This window comes from Coturnix japonica, chromosome 4 (genome assembly GCF_001577835.2).
Source record: "Coturnix japonica isolate 7356 chromosome 4, Coturnix japonica 2.1, whole genome shotgun sequence".
NCBI classification, from domain to species: Eukaryota; Metazoa; Chordata; class Aves; order Galliformes; family Phasianidae; genus Coturnix; species Coturnix japonica.
This window is the reverse complement of record NC_029519.1, coordinates 50,861,955-50,889,715: the sequence shown is the minus strand read 5'-3', so window position 1 is coordinate 50,889,715 and position 27,761 is coordinate 50,861,955. Positions and strand designations below refer to the sequence as shown.

Genomic DNA, 27,761 nt, shown 5'->3' with positions numbered 1-27,761 from the left:
ATTTCTATAGTTCCCTGATGACAGTAGGTGGCATAATTTGGGGGAAGGGGAACCTCTTAAGTTTTAGAAATGTTCATCCAGCATTTGTTCAGTCCAGCTTAGGGCTTGAACGTGGCTGCATGCCCCAAAGCTGTTGTCTCTTCAATGTTATTTTGCATTTAAAGAATATTTTTTGTTGTGATATTGCAAAGTGGTTCCTGATTATTTCTTCATTTAATCAGTTACTTATGTAGGAAATAACCATTCCCTCTTCAGAAATGAGGAAAATGAGGAAAGGCCAGGAATATCAGTGTGTTTCCAGTTCAGTTGGTTCAATAACATTCTCTGTGTTCAGCCTAACTGTCACTGAAGGAGCAGATCTGTGGTCTCAGCATGAAGCCTATTTCTCTTAGTAGAGCATTACGTGATTTACGATGCTCACTACATATGTTCAAGCATGAGAAATCATCAGCATCAAATATTTTGGGTTTTTTTCCTTCAACTATAGTAAGTCAAATGCTTATTGTTCAAGTGGTCATTCAGATGCTAAAAATCTGCTCAGGTGATTCCCCTTCTGCCAACAGACATCTTAGCAATGGATCTTAATTACTAATTTCTGTATATGAATATTATGTGTTAATAGTACACAAATAATATGTGATCAGCATAAAAAAAAAAAGACAGATAAGAGCAATCATATATAACTGCTGACTTGAGCATTAAGTTGATTGCTTGTTGGTTTCTGTGAGCTGATTAGATTGATTCAGTGCAGTCTTTGAAAACAGCTCCACTGTAACTCTGACAGTGTTAGGAATAGAATTTATTCCTACTCCTTGACGTACTTCTTGATATACTCATTTGAAAGGGCTAGTGGAAGAAAGTTTCCCATTCATGCTGGGTCTGTTTTTGGTGTGCCTACCTGCCTAACTGAACAGTCAATGGATACATGCAGTGCTGATTGCGTCTCAGAGGGCATGTTTCATGCTTCCTGCTTCATAGTTGTGAGTCTGCACACAACCATGGGATTGCTGCTTTTAAAATTCAGTTTCTGTGTCAGCTGTGTCTTTAATGTTCAGGGTCTTTTGAGTCAATGAGAAACAAAAGGAGTTTTTAGGGAGTGCATCTCCAGCACAAAACACAGCAGAGTGGAAGACTCCTCACCTCATGATTGCACATCATGATGCAGAATTGTATTGGGATTCTGGTCAGGTCAACTATGTGATGTTGCTGCTGACATAGTAGCTCCTGCTGTGAGACAGTTAGGTTGCTGAGGTACAACACTGAATCACTGGCTTCAGTGTTTCTGAACGTGTGTGTATGCACAGCTCTGCATTCTGCTATATGTGGATTCATGAGTCCTAGAAGGTCTGTGCTTCTCTTGCTGCTTGAAGGAGTTATGCCATTGGTTGACTTGGTCATGGCAAATAAAGTTTAAGACTAGAAGGTTGTTGCTAGCAATCATTAACGTAGCTTTCACTTGCCCAGTATTAGTTTCTGAAATAGGTCCTAATTTAGCAGATTTTTTGTTTGACTTTCTGTTATTTAGTGTTCCTTTCCAGTAAAACCCCAGTGTTTCTTTTAGAAGAGACCAGGCAATTGGTAATTCCTTTTCTCTATTTTTCTTCTTTTTATATCTGCCCTGGAGAAGATGGCGTTGCTCAGAAAAGCAGATATTGACAAAATCTTTAGATATATTTGGGAGATGAGCAGTGGCATTGATGAGGCTGAGGATGAACATGAATTCTTTAATTGAGACATGGTGCAGTGTCAGCTTTAGGTGTTCTGTAAACAGTTTTCCCCATCAGGTAAGCCCCTGAAATTCTATTGGTATCACTGAAGAAAGGAAGGCATTTTGTTTAAGTCAATAGAAGATAAATCACTAAGTGTGTAATTCACTGAAATACACCTATGAGTTCATAAACTGCCACTGGAAGTCACTGAAGATTGATGTAAAGGATTCTGTGTGTTGTGAACCATTTACTAAGTGTGAAAATATGACCATCATTAATTTAGTGGAGAATGTGAGTGAAGCATTGTTAACATGATTAAACAGGGTAATTTCTTTTACTGCTACAAAACTAAGAACTTGTAAAAACTGCTAAGTAAAGAAGCTCACAGGCAGCTGAGTATGTGATTTCTTCTTAGCAGATAACAGCTGTATGTTTTTATACAAATTACAGGAGAACAAATTGACTGAGATTAGGGAGTATAGTTGTGTGAGACATTCTTATGGCGGCAGTCTTAATGGTAGGATGAATGAGCGCTTCTTACATAGACTTAATTTATTTTGCATCATGCAATTGTCCTGCAGATAAGACATGAAGACACTCAGGTACCCATAGTTGTATGTAAAGTTATATTGCTGCACAATCATTTATACTTAAATGTATATCTCTTTTTTTTCTTTCTTTTCCCTCCATGTGAGGCTGTGCAACTTTTTAGCAGTTTTTTGGTTTGTTCAGCTCCTTAAGTAAAAATGGAAGGTAACAAGGCTTAGTAGGGAGTGACATTAGCTTCTAGTTCACTCACTCAAGACAAGTATGCTAGCAAGTAAGCTGTGTTACCAACAGATAAAATGTTCTGAATACATTCTGAAATACTCATCTATACCCTTACTACTGTTTGCAGATGTTCACATCACACAAAACAGTTAGTGTTGCTTGGACTTATTACTGCTGACTCTTTGATTAGAGGCCAAAGCTGAAATAAGAGTAGAGATGGGATTTTTAATTTTTTTTCCTAAGGATGTGGGTGTGATCAAAGTGATGAAGACTTCATTTCTGTTATAGATGGAATGTCTGCTGTGATTATTAGAATCTAGTTTATATGAAATCTAACTTTGAAGCTCCTTTTATTATTTATTTGGTTAACTTAATTGCCTTAATATCTTCCAAGTTTTCTTTAAGCTCCGTGTTTTTTATGTGACATTACCAGGAAACAGAAGGCATCGTCTGTTAGAAGATGGGAAACATGCAATAATTAAATGCATTTTATTGTTTTCTGTGAAACAGTGCCCAGATTCTCCCTCTTAATGTGGGCAGATGGAATTTTCAAGAGCTGTTCTTGTTATACTGATGAGATTTAGAACTCTTACATATAATATTTGTGTACACATAAAAAAAAAGTTTTAAACCCCAAAGGTTAGTTGTTTTTTAGGTGAAAAAATGTGGGTGATTTATTTGCCAGCTGAAACATCAAGCTAAAACAACTAGTTTGGTTTGTTTCATGTAAATAAATATCGAGATGTCTTCCCTGAGGAGTGAGCACCATTCATACAGTTTGTAATGCTAATAACATTTTGCAGGGGGAAAAAAGACCCTCTACCAGAAATAGCTGCAGTAACATTTATGATGTCTTTAAATCTCATGAATGGCAGTAGTCCAGATGCCCAAGTGAATGCTATCTGAAACAGCATTGATAACACTTCCCCAGCCCTTACAATGCTTTGGGTTTCTGACTGTATCAGGGTGAATTAATGGCTGGGATTTGTAGCCTCTGAATACAGTTCCTATACAGTCCCTTCACATACCTGGAGAAGAGCTTCAGGTTCTTGTTATTTTCCTATGCAGCTAAGAAAATAAGAAAACCTGAATGTATTGATGGCTTAGGGCCATGTTGTGTGGTTCTTTAGGCCTCACAAAGCCACTGGCAGACTCATGCTTTTCACCCTTGTGAAAATGGCTGAAATAAGTACATCTCCAGGAAGAAACTGTGGAGGGAAACCATGTTGCAAATGGAAATGGAAAGAACCCTGTATGCTGTTTGTCAGTTCAGAACATTATGTTTGTCTGACAGCAAAAGCTAACAACAACTTCATATAGACAAAATTTCCTGGGGAAAATCATTTTGGGCCTGAAAATTCAAGATCCATGCAAAAAGGTTGCTATATCCAATAACCAATTATCACTTAGGCATAGATTCATTATGAATTACTTTTGGATAAATGATCCAGATTCTGATTATTATTGCCTTGTTTTAGAAACATTTTTGTGCTTGATGCACAAAGGTGATGGGACTTGCATGAGACATTGTTGTATGATGTGGAATTTGGAAAACTGAGAGTTCGCATAAGGATTTGCAACTGTCAGGCATAAGTCTAGGGAAAATACCTTCTCAGCTGAAAACACATAGTATGCAATCAAATATGTGGTTATGTTTGATCATAGACTTTCCAGCACTGATACAATAAACTAGTGACCAGAGAGCTTAAAAAAAAAAAAAAGAGGAAAAAAAGGGATGTAGAGGCTGTGCTTTACAAAATAGCAAAGATATTTGCCCCTCACCAGTATGTGCAATGAATACAGACTAAGTGTGATTGCTTTCTCAACTTTATTTTGAATTTTTTTAAATCTTGCTTGATGTGCCGGCTTCATTAAATACATTAATTGCTTGTGGTTTGCAGTGTTTCTTGACTGGAAAATGCCTTTGTTTTTATTGTGCCATCCAGCTTTTAGATTCCAATGTGTAAACAAAATTAAATGTGTGTGTATGCTTATCTCTGTCCCCTCTGCGTTTGATTTAAAGGTGATGATACAATGACAGGAGATGGAGGAGAGTACCTAAGGCCAGAAGACCTCAAAGAATTAGGAGATGACTCTTTACCAAGCAGCCAGTTCTTAGATGGTATGAACTACCTGAGGTACAGCTTGGAAGGAGGGCGGTCTGACAGGTATTTGCCTGGACACATGTCCTTTCTCTTGTAATGAGTGTTTGCAATCCATTTCTCAGTTTCTTTAACTAAAGAGATAAACGGGATGACTCACTTAACATTTCTTTACGAAGTATGTCAGGGTATCAGTTACCACCTTGTAGGAGAAAGGTGTGGTCAGGAGGAATATTTCCCAGCCAGTCAAGAAATTAATACATCTGGCACTAATACCGTATTCAGAATCTAGTGAATAATTTGTTTCTGGTTCTTATTTGGTTCTTGAAAAAGTGTGGCTTGTTTTATTGTCTTTGTGGTCAGGCAAAGGAAGAAGTCTTGTCTTTGAAAGGACTCATAAAATCGTCTTGATCTTCTCTGTATGTGAGTCAGGAATTGTGTGGGTAGGTGAACAGTGTGTGCTAGTGTTAGGTGAGCTGACTTTCTTCTGAGCAGTTTGTGGGGAATTGACAAGGTTAGCTAAAGAAATGATTTAAAGAAAGGAGGTCTTGGCAACAGAAATAAATTGTAGCCTACATCATTTTTGAGCTTTGACTGTTACGCTGGCAACGTTTCCGAAGCTCAGTGAAATCAGTAGGATCCATTCTGTTTACTTCAGTAGGCTGTGAATTGCTGCTGGAACAAAGGATGTCAGGAAACAGTTCAGTTTGCCTCACAGCATGTGTACACCCCTCGTCACTGAGGTCTTTTAAACTTGCAGCCTTTGTTAGTTTTTAGACAGCTTCAGTGAATCCGCTGAAAACAAAGTGACTGTATTGCTTTTTGAGTTTCAGATGATGTTTATGAACTGCATCAGAATGCTTAAAAATCAAAACCTCTTTTGATGCTTTTTCAATGGTAAAAATGTTTCTGTGGGCTTTTCATTTTTGTTGTTGTTTTTGTTTTTTAAGAGGTTGTATGAAGTGATTGTGCAGCCAAGTGTTAAGCCAGTTTCTGCTCCCATTTAGAACAGTTTAACTTTCAAAAAACTGTCAGTGGATTTCAGTAGATTTTCACATGCGTATAATTGATGTGTTCTATTGAGAACTGAATGAAAATGATTTCACATTGTTTACCATGCATGGGTATATTGAAAAGAAGCAAAATGATAAAGAGAGAAAGTATGAAAAGAAGTGCATCTTTCTGACTCCATGGTGTCATTTTGTGTCACTATCAGGTTGCTTGTTGTAAGAATTTTCAGACAGATTTTTTAAGTTATTTTGTTGTTGGTATTTTATTTTTTCTTATAATTTTCATTGCCTTACACCAACTGTTTTCTAAAGAAATTCAGCAAAGCAAAATATTACGAGCAACTTCATATAATCTTATGCATTAACAATTTGATTTAAAAACATTATTTTCTTTTGTAACCATCTTCCATATTTATTTTATTTCTCTCTCCCCTTCATTCTTTTTCATACGCTTCCATAGCACCATGCCCAGGTAGGTATTACATAGCATGAAAACGCGTCTCTCTATCCTTTCATGGCACTTGTCTCTCTTCGTTCATTTTGAAGGCCTGCTGTGTGCTGGAATGTTAATCTTGAGAACCAAATGAATGATGTTGCTGTTGCAGGTGGCTGTGGTCTGGAATGAATATGATATGCATAGGTGAATACAGATACAACGTTTCTGTCAGTAGGACAGTAGAAAGTTCACAGTATGACATAGCTACTGTAACACAGAAACTCCCCTCAAGTAAAGATCAGGGGAGCTGCACAAGGTTGCAACAGCTGGAAATTTTCCTCTCATCGTGCTGCTGGGAAAGTTAGCTGTTCTCATTTTCTGTGCAGAGAAACAGAGGTAGAATTAGAATAAAAAATAAATAGAATGGGCTACACAAGTTGGATTCCCTCTTTGAATATGGAGGGCAAAAACCATTTCAGGCCATATGAGATCACCAGTATTTGAATATGCTCCTTTTCAGTGTAGGTACCTACCATCTTTTGTTCATGATATCTATGGGGAAACTTTTCGGTCTCTAATAGTGAGGTATTTTCAAGGCTGATTTATACAGTTTTCAATGATACCAGGTTATTTTCCCAGGTTTCTGAAACCCTATACACTTCCCACAGTGATAGATACACTCAGCTGGACTAGAGGTTACTAGATCTGTCTACATGTTCAGGTGGTTGGGCAAGTACTGCAGTATGGTCTTCTAATTTTCCAGATTAGAAAGTTGGCTAGAGTATTCTGCTTTCCTTTTCTGGATACTCTCTGGGGTTCGTTCAGGGCTTAGGAGAGGTGAATGATACATGCCTGTACATACCTAAACACAAGCAATGCATAGATTAAGAGCTTTGTAGGGTTGTTGGGTTTCACAGTTCACTTGCTGTGGCCGAGGAGAGTGTTGCTGACTTCTCAAACTGGGACAGAGATGTACCAGTTGGAAAGAATTTGCACTTAGACATTAGTGTTGATTAGGAATCCTCTTACAGGATTCCTGAAGAGCTATTACAGAAGTAAACAGTCCTTTCTGTCTGATGACACTACACTTCCTTAATTGGACTGACATTTCAGACAGCATCTTTGTCTGTAGATCTCAGAATCACAGATTTCAAACAAACTACTGTTTGTTCTTCATGTACCTGGTGCCATGCATAAAAGAGGGGCAGTGTTGTCTAAACACTACTTTTGAAATAAACAGTAGAAATATATAATAGAAAATTAAAACTAATTTATTGCAGAGCTCAGTCTTGTTTGTGCATACCTTGTCTTTTGATGAAGTCCATACTCTCAGAAGTACTGGGTATTTATTGGAGGTAACATAGATGCACCACATACTGGAAATGTACTGGGTTGCTTGTAGTGGCTGTAGTAGTAGTAGTAATTCTGGGTTCTTGTAGGAGAACATGGACAAAATCTCCATACAGATGACCAGTCAAATCTAGTACCTATTCCCTTTCATCAGTGTTACACGTTATATTAGCTGGATGGCAGAACCTACAGTTTGGATGGAACTTCTTTCCAGCATTGCATAGCACAGCAAAGCAGTTCTGAAAGTATGAAGTATTAAAGTGGAAAAAATCTAATGTTGACAAATGGGGTCTGCTACTGGAGCTTATTTTCCACCCAAAGAACAAATGTTCATTGAAGTACTGTTATTATGAGTAAGCAGCATGTACTGTGCCTACCTAGTTCACACTAAAATGTTTAACCAGAATACCCTTCTGTCAAGAGTGCCTTTCACTGTGTTTTTTTCTGGAATGATTTGTGCAGTCAGGGTGAACTACTTGAAGTCAAGATAATTATTGTTTTAATGAAATCAGAATTATATTCCAGAAATGCACAATTCCAGAAATATTCCTAGTATCAGCCTTACCTGTCTTACCTCTTTTACTTGTCTGGGTGAAAGGCATTGCATGACATGTTGATGAGGTTACTTGGTGGTGGGCATTTTGTTTTTTTCTAAAGACTTTTCTAAAGTTGATCCTTGTGTAACGCTTATCTGAGTTTTAGTGTTGTACAGTCCATCTATTATGCTAAGTAGGCCATTGGTATCTGCCAGTCATAATAGCACTGATCATTCCACAGTCTTACATATTTGTAATAAGAATAAGATTATCATTTTCTTTTAAAAAGGGATTAAAATGGGAGGTGGGGCTGATGAAGTTAGCTATTATTCCAAATGGCTGTTTGTTCTGAACCAGACGGTAAAACCTGATTTCTGACATTGTCTGCATTTAAGTACTTGAATGTCATGTCCACAATGTAATTGTGACGATCTTATCGCTGACAGATGAAAGTTAATTATCCCTAAAATATCTACATGTCCGAATAAATGTCTGCTGTTCTGATCCAGTGCTTTAGTCATTATGAGTGGTACTCATGGATGTATAAGCCATGAAAAAAAAGGCTACTTCCTTTGGGTACATGTGCTGTATTCATCAGAGCACTGAACAATATCACAAAGTGCACATTCATTGTGTAAAGGTGGCAGATCCACTTTTAAAAGTCACTTTTAGATGCTCCTGCTAGTGAATGCATATAGAGCACCAAGCTAGTGCTATTTGATAGCAGAAACGCCATTTACCTCGATATTTCCTTCTGTGGTGTCTTATTTGTCCTTTTGGCTTTTTGCAAGTGAATACTGCAGTTAAATTCTGAGCCAGTGCTTGGAAGCAGCTTATTTACTGCCTTGCATCGCTCATTGCTACAGCAACCAGTATTCTGTGGAGCTGTATGTGCTTAATGAGAAAACAGTGTTGACATTCAGATTGCCTCTCTAAAGATGTTGTTGGCATACAGAGGAAGAATTTTGTCTTACGCAGGAGCTTGCGGCTGGCCACAATTCACTTTGCTGTGTGTACCTTCCAGGGGACAATATCAAGCTTTACTCATTTAAAGTTTCAATGGTATTAGCAGAGATCAGAACTAAGTTCTAGAAAGTGTCATTTCAGATTTTCTTCAGATTTAGCATTCTGGTTTTTTTGCATTATGTAGCAGGAGAGAGAACTCTTCGAAAGAGCCTTACTTAAAAGCAATTTGTGTTTGTTATAAGTAAGGAAATAATCATGCCACAAAGCCAAGTATGAAGCATCTGTGAATATAAAGTAAACTGTAAAATCACCTAGATTAATCTCTAGGTTCTGCATTTGAAATGAATACAAGTCAGTCAAAATGCTTTGTGGCCTTTGGTCAGAAAAGTAGCTCAATAGACTTGTAAAGCTCTATTTTTGCCCCTTATGACTATTATATACTCCCCCTGGAAGCTGCATCATATTGCTAATTGCACGCTTTTTTTCATTCTCCCACTTGATCTATCATCACACCTTTGCAACATCATCTGTACTGCTGATCTATTGCTATGACATCCTACCAACCTACCAGCCTGCGATCCTTCAGTTCAGACAGGTCTCACACTCTGAGTCATGCCTCCTACCTGAGGGACAGTGCCATGATTGACGACACTGTTGTAATCCCTAGCCAGCAGGTAAGCACACTTAACTTCACACTTCAGTTGGGCAAATCTGGAAATACACAAAAATTACTGTTTAATTTGTACTGAGAACATATTGTGTGTGTTGCTTTATCTATTGTAATATAAATCTCTTGATACTTAATGGCATATTTTACTAGGCAATATTAAACTCTATTCCAAAATAAATGACTGTGCTGTATGAATACGGGACAAAGATAATAATGTTCTCTATTGTACCATACTAATAGTCATTGGGCCAAACAGGTGATCTGATGAAATCAAAGCCACTATCCTCAAAGTTACTATCCTGAAGCATACCTGTAAGTTAAGAAAAAATGATTCAGGAAGTGCCACTTTGATAAATCACAGCGTTTATTTCAGTGGGACCACTAATGGAAATGATTACTTTGGGCAAGTATAAAATGTTATAGTAAGGGGTTTCTAATATCATTTTGCTACTATCGTTTGTTTTCTTTTGAAAAGAATTCAAGCACTGTAGGTAGTACTATGCAAAATGCACCTTCTTATTGTTTCGTTGATTAATTAATTGTAGTAAAACCCAACAAACAACACTTTTTTTTTGTTTACCAAGGTAACTACTCTGGCGAAAGAAGCAGAAAGGAATTCATATCGCTTAAGCTGGGGGCCTGAAAACTTGGACAATGTGGCTCTTTCTTCCAGCCCTATTCATTCAGGGTAAGTGTATCAATTAGCACTGTCTTCAAGTTTAAAAAAATAGAAAGAGAAAGAAATTGAGAAAGAAACAGAATACTTGTAATGGCAGTATTTTTAACAGAATCTTAACTAAGAGTTGTTCTTTTAAATTCATCATCTCCTAGAGAAGTCAATAAATTGTTACAATCACTTAAGTTCTGGCAACTCTGAATACCAGAACTACCTACCCACTGAAATCACTGATATCCAGTGAAATGATGCAAGTTGGCTTTCTGTCAGGTTCCTGAGGAATAAGATAATTGTCACAGATTTATCTGTTTGAATTTTATAGGAAAAAGTCATTTTCAAAGTTAGTAATAACTAATGCCACAGGGCTCATCAGTCTTGGTGGCAAACTATTTCCTGTGCTAATGAAGTATTTATGTAAACACAAAGTCAGAATTACTAATTCAAAACAAAACAACAAAAATAGAGGATCTTAAATTACATGAAGTGTGTAATAGACAAGCACCATAAACATTACATGGTTTACGCATATTTGGCCACTGTGTACACGTGTTCTCACACTTGATTTTCTGTAAACGTTTGCCTTTCAGGCAAAACTTAGAAACATAGTAAGACAGGTCAAAATGTTGGCCCAGTCAAACTCTTACTAATAAAGCTTCTCATGGTTGGCCTCAAAATCTGTGCATGCATTTAAGTGCTCTTGCTTACTGTGTTTGAAGTAATTTTATTCTTTACACTGAGTTTGACATTTGTGTCAAGAGATTTGATGAGACGTGCGGATGAGTAGTAAAAACCATGCAATACAAAAGCATTTCATTTCTCTGGAGCTATGTAGTATGCAGAATGGCTGAACAACACAAAATGGAAGATTTTTTGTTAATCTCAAATTAGTTTGCAGTCCGTATCTTTCAAAGATAATACTAGAGTCATATCTGGAATGACAGGCAGTTTGGGGCTAAAGGAGGAGCAATGTTGTCATAACTGAGAGTGCAAATTGACTGATCTATAGCATATATGAGGAGTTTGCTAGCTGGTACTATGATATTTGGACATGGCCAGTGTTGTTTGGATATGCTTTTTGAGCTCTATAACTAACAAATGAAATGACTATGCTTAATTTGTACAGTATACATATGTTATTATCCATGTCAAGATATAAGCTTTAAAATTGGATTTGTGCTTATTCTAACCCTAAATAGTTTACAGACTTTTTCCAAAGGATGTATTTCTTTTCATTTACAGCAAGTAGGTCTTTCTAGTGATTTTAGAGGATGAACTAAACACTTTCTAGAAGCGTAAAATTTATTTCTTGTTCAAAAAAAATATTAGTGGTTTAAATTTTTTTGATGACCGGGATACTTTTGGAAGGATAAGAATATCTGATTTTAAGAGCAACAACTCTCTCTGCATCCCTGTATGAAACAATAAAGTTCAACACCACACAAATGATGTTTTTCTCATATATCTTCTAAATACTGCATTGAAGAAATCTATCTTAACAATTACTCAGCCTTTGGAAAAGACTGTACAACACTTCGTTTTTATCTCACTTAGATTTATCAAGATTATCAAATCAGATTTATTCAAGTTATCAGAAACTGCTGGGGTGCATCTTTTTAATGCAAATAGATTGCGTACTAGAGTTACGCTTGTAAGGTCCCTTTTTAAAAATGAAACTGCTGTAGAAGCACGGTATGCATGATTGTTGCATTCACTTAACCTGAAGAAAGCAGATGTATTTGTCATCTATATCCCTTCCATCACCTACACCCTTCTTTAAGTACACACTATTGTTGATAGGTTATTAGGAACGAGCAATATTGCTGATGTTTTGGCTACAAGCACTGAAGTATTGTATATCAGGAATGAAACACTAAATAAACATTGCTAATAGCTTTAAGCAAGAGTATGCACTTGCTTTTGCCCAAGATGCTAGAAATGTACTAAACGTAGACCACTTTTTTTTATGAAGTTACATCAGCAAAGTATTGGACAGAGCTTTTTTTGGCACAGATTATCTTCATTTTGTGCAATCTGAGAGAAAATTGATATTATTCTCTCCTTGCACTACTTCAGTGGCTAACTCCAAATTACTGAGTTTTTACCAGCCTCCTATTGTAGAGAGGTGTTTCTGTGGATCACAGTGTAATGTGTCCAGTCAAAAAGATAAACTTAGAACTGTTCTCTGGGTATGAAATTTCACAGGTGTATGTTTCAATCTTTGCATGACTAACCAAAACTTCTCCTAGGTCTGACATTTCTGAAGGAGAAAAAATATCAACTATCCATTTAAAACTTAACTGTAGCTGTTGTTTCGGTTCATCAGTATGACATACAAGACAAAATCCCTGGTCAGAGTTTTTGGCAGCTGTTTCAAAAACAAGAAAAAAATTATCTCATTAAATGTAACACTCTTGGTGCCCACTGTTTCAACATAAACATCTCCCAGATGTTTTTACACAGTTAACCATTTCTGAATAGTTTAATACATTGGCTTAAGGAAAGTGTACAAAGTTCTGCATTTAAACTTCCTTTCAGCAAATCAGATTTACTTCTGATAAAACTGATTTTACATGTTCAGCAAAGGTAAGGATTTGTCTTTGTATTAGGAAGTCTGGATGCTAAATGTTCAATAAGGTAGTATTTTATCACTGTGCTGGTAATAAAAGGGGTGTTATGTGTAATTTCCTACTGAAGTCTAATGAGAGACAGAACTAGCACCTACATAAATGCAAATATGTTTCACAGCTTTAATCTGATACCTTACAATATCCTACTATTCAAAAACACAAAATATTTTCATTAAGTTAGAAGGCAAAAAGAAAAGCTGAACTGAATGGTTTCTTTTCACTTTCAGCATTCAGACATTTCTTGTCAGTATTATATTCTTAGGTTTCTATCACCCACAGTAGTTAAGTGTGCATGCTAAAGATAAAACTGAGTATAGGATTTTCAGGGATAAGTACTGTGCAAAATTATGTTGTTTTCATTCTTTGCTTCTGGTGATGTGGTGAACAAAATCTCCCAGTTTAGATCTGTAGATTATATTCTAAGAATTTTCCTGACTAATACATAAAGATATGGTAGATAAGAAGAGGCAGATCTGTCATGCTGTCAGGAGTGTGGCAGTGAGAGTAAGGAGCTTTGTGTTGATGTTGCACTGATACGACCTTGCTTCCATGTCCTGGAGCAAGATACATGGTAGCACTAAAGGTTTTCCAACTCTTAATTTGCTTGCAATAAAACTCCTGCTTAATAAAAAATACTGATTTTATTTTCTTAAATTGATGGAGGAGTGATTAACATATTTGATTAATAGGCACTTCAAGTGTATCAGTATTATCTGACAAAATTAAGTAGCTGGGCTATTATTAAATTTACCTTTCTGGAAGTTGTTTCTTCCCTCAATGAAAAAGGGAGGACAAGGGAGTTGGTAGCTGGTACTGTGACAAATAATGTGAATTATCATTCTTAGCTGTCTGTCTGCCAAAAAGGAGACTGGATCCTTACTAACAAGGTAAACAAACTATATTTTGAGTGTTGTATTTTGAATCCATGATATTGTTTCCCCAATATGACATTCATTTCTCAGAAGCAGTTACGGAAACAGGACCTGGCAGCTACCAGCTGATAGTCACTTCTAAAGTCTGAAAACCTAAATGATTTCAAATTGTATTTTAGCCTTATTCAGGAAGTCACAATAAGGTAAAGCAGGGGGTGTATTTCATTAACAGAAAATCCCTGTTTCTGTCAATGGAAGAAAATAGAATGGAAATACAGATGATAACAAGCAATATCAGTATACTTACTGACCATATGACACCTTACTGAGAGCCTACATGGGTCAAACTGAAAGCTTACGATTTGTCATCCTGAAATGGAGAACAAAAGGAGGACAAGAAACATGCTTAAAAGGAACAATAGAACATATAGGTAGGGAATTTAAAGAATAGAAAATCATCATTTCTTGTGTTACCAGAAACACCGTCTGGAATTCCTCTGGACACATACTTTTGATATGTATCATGGTCCAAATTTAAATGTATTTACAGAAACCACTTGTAGTCTGTTTCTGAAAGATTTACTCAGATTCTGACTTTACATTTTATGTATCTGACTTCCAGTTTGAGAATGTACATAGTGAAAGCAGAGCATTCTGTCTTCACTGCTGTTGTAGTAGTAATCATTTGTAACCGAGGATGTTTATGTAGGCTTACTTTTCATACCTCCTTCTACTTTCTCACCTGTAATGAATATGCATATAGTGTATATATTCATGTGTTTAATTTAGAAATCTGTTTCATTTTTCCAGTATTTCAGTATTTCATTTAACTCATTTATTTTTTCCTTTTCTTTTCTTTACTTTCTTGATGTTAAATCATCTGTTCTGTTGCAGATGCTCTTCTCCATGTCTTGATCATGACAACAGCAGGTGAACTTCTGCATAATTTCTTTCTTTAATATGTTGCACCTCTCATCTGCCATATTTATCCTTCTCCCTTACCTCACTTCAGGCTGCTTTAGTGTTTTGATAGTGCACATTAGGCAAGAGGAAAAAAACCTGCTCTGTCAATAACAATTACGCATGGACTTACTTCTCTTCTTGTGAGCGAGCATCCACTATCTCCCATATGCTGTTATGTCCTATATGAGAAAATGCTGGGCACATTATACGTCTGCTGCAAACAGCCTTGTGAAACTTCCTATATATTTCTAATTTGATTTAACCCTTGATTTAATTAAATTTTCCCTATCAGTGATCTGAATGAATATTGTTAAAAGGAAGGAAAAAATACAAGCAACACAAACCACTTTAAATAGGTTTAGTATCACATTTCATATCACAAAGAGGGTTTTTTCTCATCGTGGTCTGTATAGAGAACGTTGCAGAACCACTTCCTAGGCCATATCTTCCAAATTAGGCCACCCTATTGGAACCAGTGGAATAACAGTGCTGCATTTGATAGAAACAAAATTGGACCCCCTATTTTTATTTTTAATTTTTCATACCAAATGCATTTTCTGTGTTAAGCAGTGATTTAATCACTGGCACATCACTTCCTCCACAGAGACCTGAAGTGGTACTTCCCCATTATGTTCACTTAGCAAACGAGGTGTTTATGGAGATGTTTATGGACACAAAATTCCATCTCCTTTCACATAATCATGGGAAAAGAATAGAATTTCAAAAATATTCAGCTACTCAAAATTATTAAGTGTCTAATTAAAACCCCAAACTACAGAACCATATTTTGAGGTGATGTCACTCAGTTTCTCCAGCGAAGAGAATATTATCATGAGTTCTAGTGGATTCTTGTGTAGAATCATGTTTTTTGTCCTCCTCAAATGTGTATTTTGCCTTGCTTGCACATGGCATAGCTGCAGCCTGATCAAAAGGACACTGAGGTAGCCGATTATCTTGCTGTTGACTTCAGTGGGAGCTGGAACAAGGCCTTTTCTCTTAATTTCAGTTCTATGGGTTGCCTTCTCCAGCTGAACACTTTACAACAGCTGAAGCACCCTGATTGTCTGTTTCTGCTTCTTCTCACTGCGACTTACACTGAATGCTGCTATCTCCTTGTTTCCTGTTTTCTTTTATAAAATTAAGATAACATACATATAAGAGTTGTTAAATGTGTCTACAATGGATGTGCTCCAGTTGTAGCTTTTTGACTGTATCTTGCTACCTGATGAGAGCATGTATGCCTGCTTAGCTAGTTTAAAGGATAATCATACCTTAACTTACCATATGAAAGTGGTATATTGAGTTTGCCTATTCTGATTTTGTGTGTATTAGAAGAGCTGCTGCCTGTTCTAGAAAGATACTTTGTATTGCTAGATTTGCATGGCTCTTCAAATGATTCTGCAGAGTGCCAACATGCTTGCATTTACAGCTACCTTGAAGCGTGACTCTTCTCCAAACCTGTTTACGTACGCGGTTCTTTAAAAACCTCACAGTATTTGTCTTCTTTCTCCCCCTAGTGTTGACAAATCCATCTTTTGTTTGTGATCCTGCTGTCTTTTAAATGAGCGTAGATACAAAATAAGATTACATTTATTCCATGTGAACAATAAAGGGAGAGGGAATAATGACATGGGATAGGATTTGAAATACAAAAATGTACAAATAGTTGGAAATCACAGTACTTTTTGTCTGTATGAGGTGGATAAATCTAATGCATAGATTGTGTTTTCAAATGGAGCCATCAGAAAACTCACCGATGTTTGCTATAGGGGGCTTTTCTATATGTCCTTAACTAGCAGTATGATATAGCTATGTTGCTTGACATATGCCAGGTGTATTTGCCAGGGTTGATTGCTTTAGAATTAAAGGGAATTAAATGGTTCATACCAATTATTAGTAGATATAGTTAAATTAGAGGCGAATGGATAATGCTTGATTAACTGCTAACTATGTGTTTAACAGAGGCATGTGTAGCATCACCTGCTGTCTATAACTTATTTCTAGAAGAGAATTGATTTTGTTATTATTTTTCAAATACTGATTTTTCCTTCATTCTCTTTAAAAGAGAGGAAGCCATATTTTCCCCAAAGGTAGTTTGTTTCATTGATTTTGGCCGTAAAAAGCCCTAATAATTTCACTGCCACCTCACTAAGTCTCAGGAAAGCTCTGTATCAAACCTGTTTGCAAGGCTGCATAAATGTCAATGTCACATGTTTGTGTCATGCATCATTTCTAACTCAACCTTTAAAACTGTCAGAAAAGGAAACTTTGAGTAAGTCTGTCTTGACTCCAAATACTGACAAATATTCTGTCAATTTTACCTTGTTCTGGCACACAGATTTTAACTTCATCCATTTTAACTCTTAATTGGCTTTGGTATTGAATCATCACTTAGTTAAAATCAATTTTTTGCAGTGAGTTGCCAAGATAACCCAAAGCTAATGCTAAAGAGGGATGCCTCCCCAGTATGTAGCTATCATGGGAAAGACATTTAAAGTGTGTTCTAAAGTAGGCTTTTTCTGATGAAAGTTACATGACCATTTGTGCTATGGCTTGATCTATCAGCTCATTGATTTTGGCCATCTTTGAAATGACTCACAGGAACGTTTTCCACTATCCAAATGTTTTCTGCTATTTATACTGTTTTCCATCTGCTCAGTTTTACCTCATTTCTCCTTAACTGTATTAATCCCTGCTAACGTTTTCCTTCCTCTATTGTGCCATTTTAAGCCCTTCTGAAAATTGTAGCTATTGTATTTCTGTGGAGTTCCTGTAAGTTGTTATTATCATTTTATCTTCTCTCTAATTTTTAAAATTACAATAGATTTCCATAGAAGCACGTAAGAAACATTTATCTGCCTAATTTTTCTTAGGATGCCTCATTTTCTCTCCTTTTCTGGTGAAAATCTGTAAGAGCTTTCTCATGCCCTTTAATCCTATTAACATTTTCTTTCTTTTATTTTTCTCTTGCACCTTTAACAGCCATTTGTGTATCACTTTAAGACCCCTCTGATCTTCATTTTCTGTGCATAAATGCTTGTACTTGTTCTTTCTGCAATTGGGTGATGGAGTCAATTTTCATGCTTGTTCCAGAGTAATTTTTTTGCAGCGTTCAGCTTACATGAGCATAAGAAGTACATATGGTGTTAGGGCTTTTATACTCCAGTACTATTTATTGTTTTCCTTTTGTCCATAGGCATTTACAATGAAAAAGTACCACTAATTCCAGTGGCGGCTTAACATCTGCCAATTATTTCTGCTAGTTTTGTTTCTTCTTTTGAGTGGAATCTCTTCCTACCTCAGTCTTGCCACTTTATTTCTGCTAGAAGAAACATTAGGGATAGGAGAAATAGTGACCAAGGAGCAAATAATTAATCTGAATGTTAATATTCCTTTATATTAGTCATACTTTTTTTCACTTTCATAAGTGAGTGTTTCTGAAAGTGTGTTTTATTCATAAAATCCATAGTTTTGTATGAATTACTTCAGTATTGATATACACAGTCCCTGAAAAAAAAAAAAAAAAAAAAAAAGAAAGATTTTATAGTCCTGCAACAATAATGTCACCATCCTGATGCCCTTCTATAGGGCAAGTAAATGGAAAAAGATGCTGCTATGATTCAGAAAATCCTTCATTAATAAATTACTATATTGATTCTATTGCATATAAATATCCAAACCAATGTGGATTGTGCAAGGTTATAATAAATTGGACTAAATAAAGGGGTTAAAAAAAGGTGTTTAGCAAAAACTTAAGAAACAAACAGGGTGGGATGGCAAAAAATATATAATTCCACCTTCTTGTCAGCTCTAGATATCGTACATCTGTATGCTGTTGTTTCAGACTCTTAAAACACAGTTTGTTGAGCTGGGAACTTTTTCCCATTCACTTTCTTTCTTTTGCACTGTGTTAATGCTATCCCTTCCTAGTTCTCCAAAATCAGTTTGCCTCAAATTTCACAGTAGAAAATATCTGCTTTTTGTGTACTAGCTCTTGTGTATTTTTTGTATGATAATTGGCACCATTCCTTCTTTGCTGTCCTCACACTGGGCTGTGTTTGCCTGAATTTTCTATGCAGCCAGAAGCCACAGAACCCTTCAGAAATCTCCCATTTCATCTGGGGTCTGTTTCAGAGATATGGCGCAAATATATTTTTTTCTCTATACTGAGATGAACATTCCCTGTTTGCCAGATTTTATCTTGTTAGTTGGTAAATATGTCGGATGTTCTGTATGATAGAAATAGCTATTTTTATGGTAAATAATAATGTCTGACTTTTTTTCTCCTCCTCATCTTTCTGTCCACCTTTCAGTGATACCTACCTCTGCCTGTTCTTCCACTCTTTGAAGTGCTTGTTGCTTTCAATAACAGATAACCGAGAGACCTTGCTCTGACATGCTCTGACTGCCAAACAAACTCAGTAAACTTAAACTGAAAGAAATAGTTGCAACTCTAATTAAAGCCTGAACACACACAGCTATCACTTTACATCTCAAGCGTGTACTAAAGAAAAATGCCATGTTCAATTTTTAGTTGGTCTGTATTAGATTTTCAGTACTGCATCTGTGGGAACTTAGGGTTAGTACTGGAGGGGGGAACAAAATACCAGGCTCATACAGATGTTTGAATTCAAGGACTACTCCTGATCCAGCTTTTATTTTGGTTCTACACTACAGGGTAGTTATCTGGATTGTGTTATAAGTACTTTGTGAGAATGCACTACTGCTCCTGCACTCTGCTTTTTTTTAAGTGTGAACAGTGTAGAGGAAAAAAAGCATCATATTTTAAGAAACGTAAGCCATTACTGTGGTTGGAAGTGAGATTATTAGATTATTAGCTTTGGACCCTCACCTTTCGTGTGTATGTATTCTTCTAACAGTGAGCAATGTTCTTGGCATTGCTGACTCACAGGGAAATAAGCTGAGGTGGATATAAGGCTGAGAGGTGAACTAGCACTGGTATTTTCAGTGATGGACAGAAAAAGATGATCCTGTTAAAGTGTACCATCTTGAATACTACGTCAATAATGACTAATAAATGAATCACAAACATTTTATTCATGACAGTTTACACAATCAAAAATGTGAATACTTGTTTAATTCAGTAAGTGTACTCATCAGCTTCTGGTAATTATGGGGGTAGTATTTCTGTTGTTCATAGTATTAGCACCAAAATGTGAAACTCTTCTTCCAGAACTCAGTGTTATTAACTTCCTCTAATGCACCCATTATAGTAGAGAATTGGACCGATTCTCTGAAACATATTTCAGAAACACTTTGATGACACCACTTCATACGGTTAAAGGAAGATTCCGGTGCAAACCGCAGAGCATTACTGCAACAACTGAGCATTTAGTACCTGTTAAGCTCTTCTTTCATCTGTGCTTTAAAATGTATAAAGTATGTATTTTGTGAAGGAAGCTCCCATTTTTTCTAAATTAATCCCCAGAGAATCAAAGCCATAAAATGTTTTCATTTTCTTTCTTTTCCCCCTTGTTAAAACCACAGAAACACCAACCTCTAAGGAATGAGATAATGGTTGTACTACCCAGACTTTTACACTTAACAAAACCTAGAGGTATATGAATGGCAGTAGAATAGGAGACTGCATGTGTGAGAAAGACTGGCATCCATGGTGCATGGTGTGCTTCTGACTGGCGCTTGTAGCTACTTCCCATCATCCATTTTTCTGACTTGCACGGTGTGTTGAGTGTTGTGTTTTTACAGCATGTGGAATTACTTGTAGCTGTGTGGATATTGAACGGACGCAATGTTCAAGGGGACTGTCAAGGGGACAGTGGGAAAAATACATGTATTTGTAACTCATGCTATAAGGGCTTTTCTCTATTGCAGGTCCTTCAGTAGCATTTCTGCAGCTCCAGCTGTGGTGATTCTATTTTAGTGGCTAGAAGTAGGCCTGATACTGTTCTGTCTCATCTACTCTAATTTTCACTTCCAGCAACCTGACATTCCCATTCTGCATTGAGCATGATTCCAACTCACATACCAGTAAAAAAGAAATGAAGTCATTCTGTACTTTCTGCAGGAATTTCCCTAATCTTTGTAGAAAACCTTTCAAAATCTGCTTGTTGCTTTACATATGCAATTATAGAAAGTTCAGCTAGTAAGAAAATCCATGAAATGTTTTTATCCCTTTTAAGAAAAAGATAGAAGAATTTATCTTGTGCTATTGGCCACAGTTGTAAACCTTTCACTGGGACACAGTATTGCTGTGCAAAGTAGCACAAAAAGACAAAAATCCATAAGGATGACTCCTGTATAATACCTGGTAGCCATCATCAGCTCAACAAAATCCAGAATTGGCCTTCAAGTGATAATGACGTGCTGTCAGTCCATCCCAACTCCTGTTTGAAATTCTTCCTTTAATGTCAAGGAAGATAATTTCTTTAATAAATCAATGATTTTTATTGGTTCTACATCTTATCCACCATTACTTTTTACTAATTTATTTGTAATTCTCTAACATATATATATGTTTAAGAATCTCTTGCCACAGTGTAAGGAAAAAGGTGAGCTCTCTAAACCTAGCATTAAACAGTCACTTCTTTTTTCTTTTGTAGTGTTTTTTCCTACCTTAAAATGTATCTCTTGATTATCAAAGGGAAAGTTCTTTCCTATAAGAGATTAATTAAAGAGAGTTTTTGACATAAATCGGTAATAGCTTCAGTGATTTATTAAGAACTGTGTCCACACAATCTAGCATGAAATTTTGATTATTTTTTACATCTGAGAGTTTAATCTGAGAATCCCCTTCATTCAGAATTTGCTTTATATCAAGTCATCAATTATTTTAAGATAGACTGGTTTTGTAAAATACAAGAATGCCAACTTTACATTATAGATACTTACATGTACAGAGTAGTGATATTTGCAGTTACCTTTTTTCCTGTATATGGTCATGTGTGTGCACTCCCTTCCCCCCCAAAGCTCACACGCATCTATCAGTGACTGCTGGTACTTCTACCAACAGCAGCAATGTAGTGTAGGACTGTTTCTGCGAAGAACTCTTAGATGCTGGTGGTCAGTTTAAGTAATAAATGATCTTAGCACTCTTCAGTGCTTCACATGGGAGAAAGGCTTTTTCTAATCGTGTTCCTAGAGAGGGAGAGCTGTATTTGTATTTGTTATGTATGTGCAACGTAACCAAAGGGATTTTGATATGCTTTGGTATCTAATAATTTCTCCTGATTTTTCAGCTTCCTAGTTAGTTTCATGGTGGATGCTCGTGGAGGTGCCATGAGAGGCTGCAGACATAATGGACTGCGAATTATCATCCCTCCACGGAAATGCACTGCTCCAACACGAGTGACTTGCCGCTTGGTGAAACGTCACAGGCTGGCCACCATGCCTCCCATGGTGGAAGGGGAAGGCCTGGCCAGCCGTCTGATCGAAGTGGGACCATCTGGGGCCCAGTTTCTTGGGTAAGGGGTGCCATGTGGCCTAAAGGAAAATGTTTGGTATGTTTTCATCTGTTTGCAAGTTGCACTGAAATGGTTCCTCTTTCAAGATTTGGACAGATAAAGATGGTTGTGACATATGCTAACAGACTTGTTGTGTAAAATGCAAATCTTAGTTTACAATTCACAAAGTTTCTGATGCCTTGTCCATTGCAAACTCATTTTTTAACCTCCAGCACTAAAGCTGAAGTGCTTTCCTGGATATAATTATTACTAACAGGCAGCTATCGGAGCCATTATCATTGTTAATGCTTTTTCTGAAGTACTGAGATTAAGCAGAGAAAAAAGTTGATTAGTAGTTTTTAACTGCCTGCTGCTTTTATATGTAGTATGAATGGGGAACAGATTCAAGGCATGTTTTGACCACTTCACTGCTGCTGTAATCTGATAAGAAAGCAAAAGCAGTTGTAGAGCACCTGAGAATTTGATATGAAAATGAGCCAGCAGTTTCTTACATTATCTCTTAACATCACAGGTAGCAGCAAACAAGCTAATGAGATACTTTGTACCCCTTACTTGTTTCACTTGGTCATTTTTTTTTAAGAGAGGCAGAACAAAATCTAAAGAGCAGAAGAAATATTGTGCTGCCGCATTCAGTCTTCCCACACATAAAATAACCTTGAGTATCTCTCCTACTTTCCTTTTAATGCTTTCTGTATCTAGTGAGAACGTCTCATCTAAAAGACTGAGGTACAGCAGGGTATTATTCTTTCTCAGAGCTTTCCCTGAAAGCATTTTCCTGTGTGTTCTGCTGTCAGTAAGATCAGAAAATTACTGTACTGATTGCAGAGATGCATTGTAAGATACAAATCCTGTTCCCATTGAGTTCACTGCCAAAATTCTTACTGTCTTCTTGGAGCAAGAAGAAAAGATCCTAAACTAATGAAACACATTTTGCTGAATTTGGTCACCAAATTGGCATCTTTAGGATGGAACCTTATTCAGTGTACAGCCTAATTCCACTCTGTGGATCAGACAGTGGCACTGGCATTCTGGCAAAAAAAAATACATAAAGTTTATTTATGTTCTTTCTTTCACTGCTGCTTTGGATGTACTCAGTAAACTTCATCTGCCTACGGCTCCTCCCCCACTTAATGAGGGAGAAAGCTTGGTCAGCCGAATCCTTCAGCTGGGGCCTCCTGGGACCAAATTCCTTGGGTAGGAGAGACTTGAAACAAATTGATGGATGCTGACCTCCCCATTCTTCTCCTCCTTCTGCAATATGATTTTTTTGTGTGTGTCATTGTGCACATGATATTGTCTCTATGATTTGAAATTTTGTATACCCAACCCTTAGTGAACCATTTTCAACCCTTGTGGTACGTGGTTTTGTTTTAGTGGTATGTTTGTATCTTTTTCTTAAAGTACTGTGGCCTTCATTTTTGTTTTGGCATGAGATCTTCCTAGTTTTGTGCTTGATGTCTGTAGCAAAGCAACCTGGATTGTGACCAAGAAAAAGAATCTACTGTAACTTTAAGATATTTTTTTATTTTTCAAGTACTAAAGACTAAGATACCTGTTAGATACCACCAGTATAATAGAACACATGATGCTCACTATGTATATGGTAACCTGTGTGGGTACTCTAATTAGAGAACTGTATATACAAATATATTTATATTTTCTCTCTTATCTCTAAAAGTATGTATTTTTATGTGCTTATAAATATATTGTATGTACACATATGTGTGTATATTTACTTGTACATGTATATAAGTATATATATGCACACATACATTGATACCTATATTGACACCTGTTTGTAAGACAAGGCAAATTCTTATCTCCTATACATAAATAGAAACCTAGATTATCTTCTCAGACGTCCTTCCTCACTCCCAGAGTGCAAATCCAGAATAAATTCATTGGAATGTATAGAACAACTAAAGTAAAATTGGCACAGGACGCAATTGCCCACTGATTGCAATGAAGTTATTCTCATTTGCGCTAGTATAAGAGAGATCAGAATTTGTCCCACCATTGATATGCATTACAGTAGATTCTCTTTGAAATGAAGTTGCACAGGTTAACCCAGACAGTAGTGACAACTAAAATGAGCATGAGCTTTCAATGAATTTTCAAAACAATTCTCAAATTTCTCTTTAAGCCAAATACCACTCACACTGTGGAAAGAGGTGAATGCACTTTCGAATCTGTCCTTCAGCATTTACTGGGTCCCTGTGAAAATTTTATGTGTGTTAGTGATGTACTAGTTTAGGATTATGCAAAAGTAGTCCAGAGAATAGGTAGAATTCCAGGTCACTTTGTAGCAGACTGAATAGAGTTGCTGTTAATCTTGTTTCTTCCTCTCTCCCATGTGCATTTAATATGCTGTGTTGCTGTGCCAGGCCTGTGATAGTGGAGATTCCCCATTTTGCTGCTCTGCGTGGGAAAGAGAGAGAGCTGGTGATCCTGCGCAGTGAGAACGGGGACAGCTGGAAGGAACATTTCTGTGAATACACTGAGGATGAACTGAATGAAATTTTGAATGGGATGGATGAAGGTATCCAGTGCGGTGTTTGTTTTCTCTGCTCCTGTATTATTATATCTGTAACTGGGGACAATAACATTTAACCATCTTTTCTGTTCCACACTTCATGTTTAGTCTACTCTAAGAGCTTCTGACACACTCCCCAGGTACTTTACTATAGTCACACTGGAGTACAATCATTTTTTTTTAGAACACTGCTAGCAGAAGCTTTATTTTCCTTGCTGTCTACTGAAGTAGACCGCACGTACTCATCATGAGTTGAAAATAGATGTTAAAGTTATCTATCATCCTGCTTCTTTTCTCAGTTTTAATAAAAAGCTCCCATAATAAATACGTTTCCAAAACAAGACAATTATCATACTAATCCTTTCCAAGTAGTTACAAGTGTGGGAGGAACCATCAGTCATGGGTACTCATTTACTGAGAGAACAGAATGGACTTGGGTTGTCTGGGACCTGCAGATCTTAGAATTAATTTTGATGGATTTTTTTTTTTCTTTTTAAATAAAAATATAAGTGAGCCAACTTGCGTATTTAAGGGTGAATGTTTACTCTGATACCTCTTTCATTTAAAATTCTGTGCCCAAGCTGTAGTATTAAGTGGAAAAGGCCTCAGACCAGTCCCCCCCTTAGCTTCTTTGCCTGCTAATGTTCTGAGCTTTAAGCTTCCTTCAGTTAATTGTTGAATGTGTGTATTCCTCTTTTGATTTCTTTGTTTTAGCTGAGCTTAAAATGTTGAGATATGTTTCATTTTACTTGTGTAAGCAGTAGTTAAACTGTGAAAAGCCGGGATTATGAAGATCTTGTTTTCTGACCATCTTCTCTTTTGCCTCAGTACTTGACACACCAGAAGAGCTTGAGAAGAAACGTATCTGCCGCATCATCACTCGTGACTTCCCTCAGTACTTTGCAGTGGTGTCCCGAATCAAACAGGACAGCAACCTCATTGGACCTGAGGGAGGTGTGCTGAGCAGCACTGTTGTACCCCAAGTGCAGGCAGTCTTCCCAGAAGGGGCTTTAACCAAACGAATTCGTGTTGGCCTCCAGGTACAAAGAAGCAATTAGAAGGATATAAATGTTGGGGTTTTTTCAGACTGTAAAGTCACCTTTTTGCAGCTTATTATGTTGTACATTGTTGCCTACAATGTGCTTATTAAAATCCATTGCAAAAATCAAAGTAAGTTATAAAGTTTTGGGTATTCCAGTTTATGCAGATTCTTGTCTTTTAGTTGTCTATATGATCTCAGAAGAAACACCAAACTGTTCACTACTAAAAGGGGAGGAGGTCCCCGCTTCCCCTCACCTCCATCCTTGCTTCCCGCAGAAGCTGTTGAATGGATCCACCATTTACCTTCGTCAGGTTTGATTGTTGAAATCTTCCATAAAAAGCTGAGTCGTGTACAAATCAGTTCAGAGTTTGTCCTCAGGAGAAAAGAAAAACAAACACAACAACAACAACAACAAAACAACAACAGGGGAATCATTTACTATTGGTAAAATGCATTAAATTGGTACTGACAAGAGCACTAGGAAAGGCAGTAGGAACAGAGGTGAGGAGTAAGAAACTGTTGAATAGAGGACTGCCCTCCTCTGTGACAGTCAGCCTGCAGATTTCATGGGAAACTATGCCATCTAATGGAACAGCTATAACATTTCTAGCAATATCCAGTTCCTCATATACTCTGTTTTCAAGTTACTATTCTTACTATTTTTTGCTTTGAAAAGGCTCAACCTATGCATACTGAGCTTATAAAGAAGATCTTGGGCAACAAGGCTACCTTCAGTCCTATAGTCACTCTGGAGCCCAGGAGGAGGAAGTTCCATAAACCCATCACAATGACAATTCCAGTCCCCAAGGCCTCCAGTGATGGGATCATGAATGGTTATGGAGGTGACACACCCACTTTAAGGTTACTATGCAGTATAACAGGTAGGTTGAAAGTTCTAAGGTTTCTCTTCCCACGTGTTTCTTGAAATGTTAAGTCATCGTGGGGTAAATATATGAAAACTCATTATACACGTGGAAAGTTTGGTGAAAGCTTGACTGACATGAGAGGCTGTAAAAATGCACAACTTCCTAATCAATTAATTTATGGCAGAAATACAATTTATTGTTTGGGCTAACGGGAGATGTTACAGAATCATACAGTTTGGGTGTTTGCATTTCTCACACACTTTCTGTCTCTTGAGTACCAACAAAGCTCTGCCCAACACAGTAATTGTGGTACAGACAAAAGGTGGCAGTGTGCTTCAGGGGAAAAATATTAGGGTCCAACTCTTCAGGTTTACTATAACTTCAAAGTGATTAATGCCATATGTAGTTTCATTCCAAAGGGAGTAATTAGCTGTGTGTGTTTATTCTGTTTAAAAGTTATCATCAAGCATCTCTGTCAATTTCCAAACTGATTTCAAAGATGATCCCAGTGTTTTAAGGTGCATTACACGCTGAGATGTGCTAGTGAGTCATTCCAAGCAGAGGTGCTTTTACAGTCTTGCTACAAAGGTGTTAATTAGCTGCTGAAATACCAGAGATGACATCTGCATAACAACCAAGTATCTGTATTTCCAAGAAAGTGAAACAATGCTTATTTAAATAGTCTCCTACACATAGAGCTATTTAAATAGATTATGTGAAAGTACAGTAAATCTGCACCCATGGTCCAGAAAACTTTAAAGCGGACCTTGGTTAAAAAAATGCTTCACCAAAAGGAGAAAGGACGTATTTCATGAACAATAGAGTTCCCCAATGGATACAACTTGGTCTAAGGTTTGCCTAAGGATTCTACTGCATGGTGCGATGACTATTGAACAAGTCAGCTGTATATGAGAGGAGAGACAAACATTCTGATTTAGTCCCGGTAGTTTACAGGCAGCTTTTCCCTTAATTCTTCTTATGCTTTCTAAGTATTTGTAAAGGCTATTAGAATTTCTGTTTTCTGATAGCTTAGTCTGATTTTAAGGTAACTAGAAATGAATTTGACATCCCTCACCAAAAGATGGAGCAATGGTGGATACTGAAAATGTCTAAGTCTCCATTATTCATTCTTGCATATCTGCATAGTGACTGACAGATTGTATCCTGTTTTCACTGGCATAGGCCAAACA

The 27,761-nt window shown here is 36.9% G+C and overlaps 1 protein-coding gene across 32 annotated transcripts in view; it reads left to right on the top strand.

Moving 5' to 3' along the window:
• Nucleotides 1–27,761, top strand: part of ANK2 (ankyrin 2) — a 316,117-nt gene that overhangs the window by 251,126 nt on the left and 37,230 nt on the right. For 8 of the 32 annotated variants that reach the window (XM_032444311.1, XM_032444309.1, XM_032444304.1 and 5 more), the window contains 7 exons: nt 4,504–4,648; nt 9,452–9,554; nt 10,135–10,238; nt 21,906–22,130; nt 24,515–24,669; nt 25,492–25,703; nt 26,382–26,586. In XM_032444311.1, coding sequence (XP_032300202.1) covers nt 4,504–4,648; nt 9,452–9,554; nt 10,135–10,238; nt 21,906–22,130; nt 24,515–24,669; nt 25,492–25,703; nt 26,382–26,586 — 1,149 coding nt within the window. Of the gene's footprint in view, nt 1–4,503; nt 4,649–6,052; nt 6,065–9,451; nt 9,555–10,134; nt 10,239–13,698; nt 13,741–14,619; nt 14,656–21,905; nt 22,131–23,225; nt 23,325–24,514; nt 24,670–25,491; nt 25,704–26,381; nt 26,587–27,761 lie in introns of all 32 variants that reach the window. The other 24 variants (XM_032444308.1, XM_032444298.1, XM_032444293.1 and 21 more) reach the window with 9 other exon arrangements.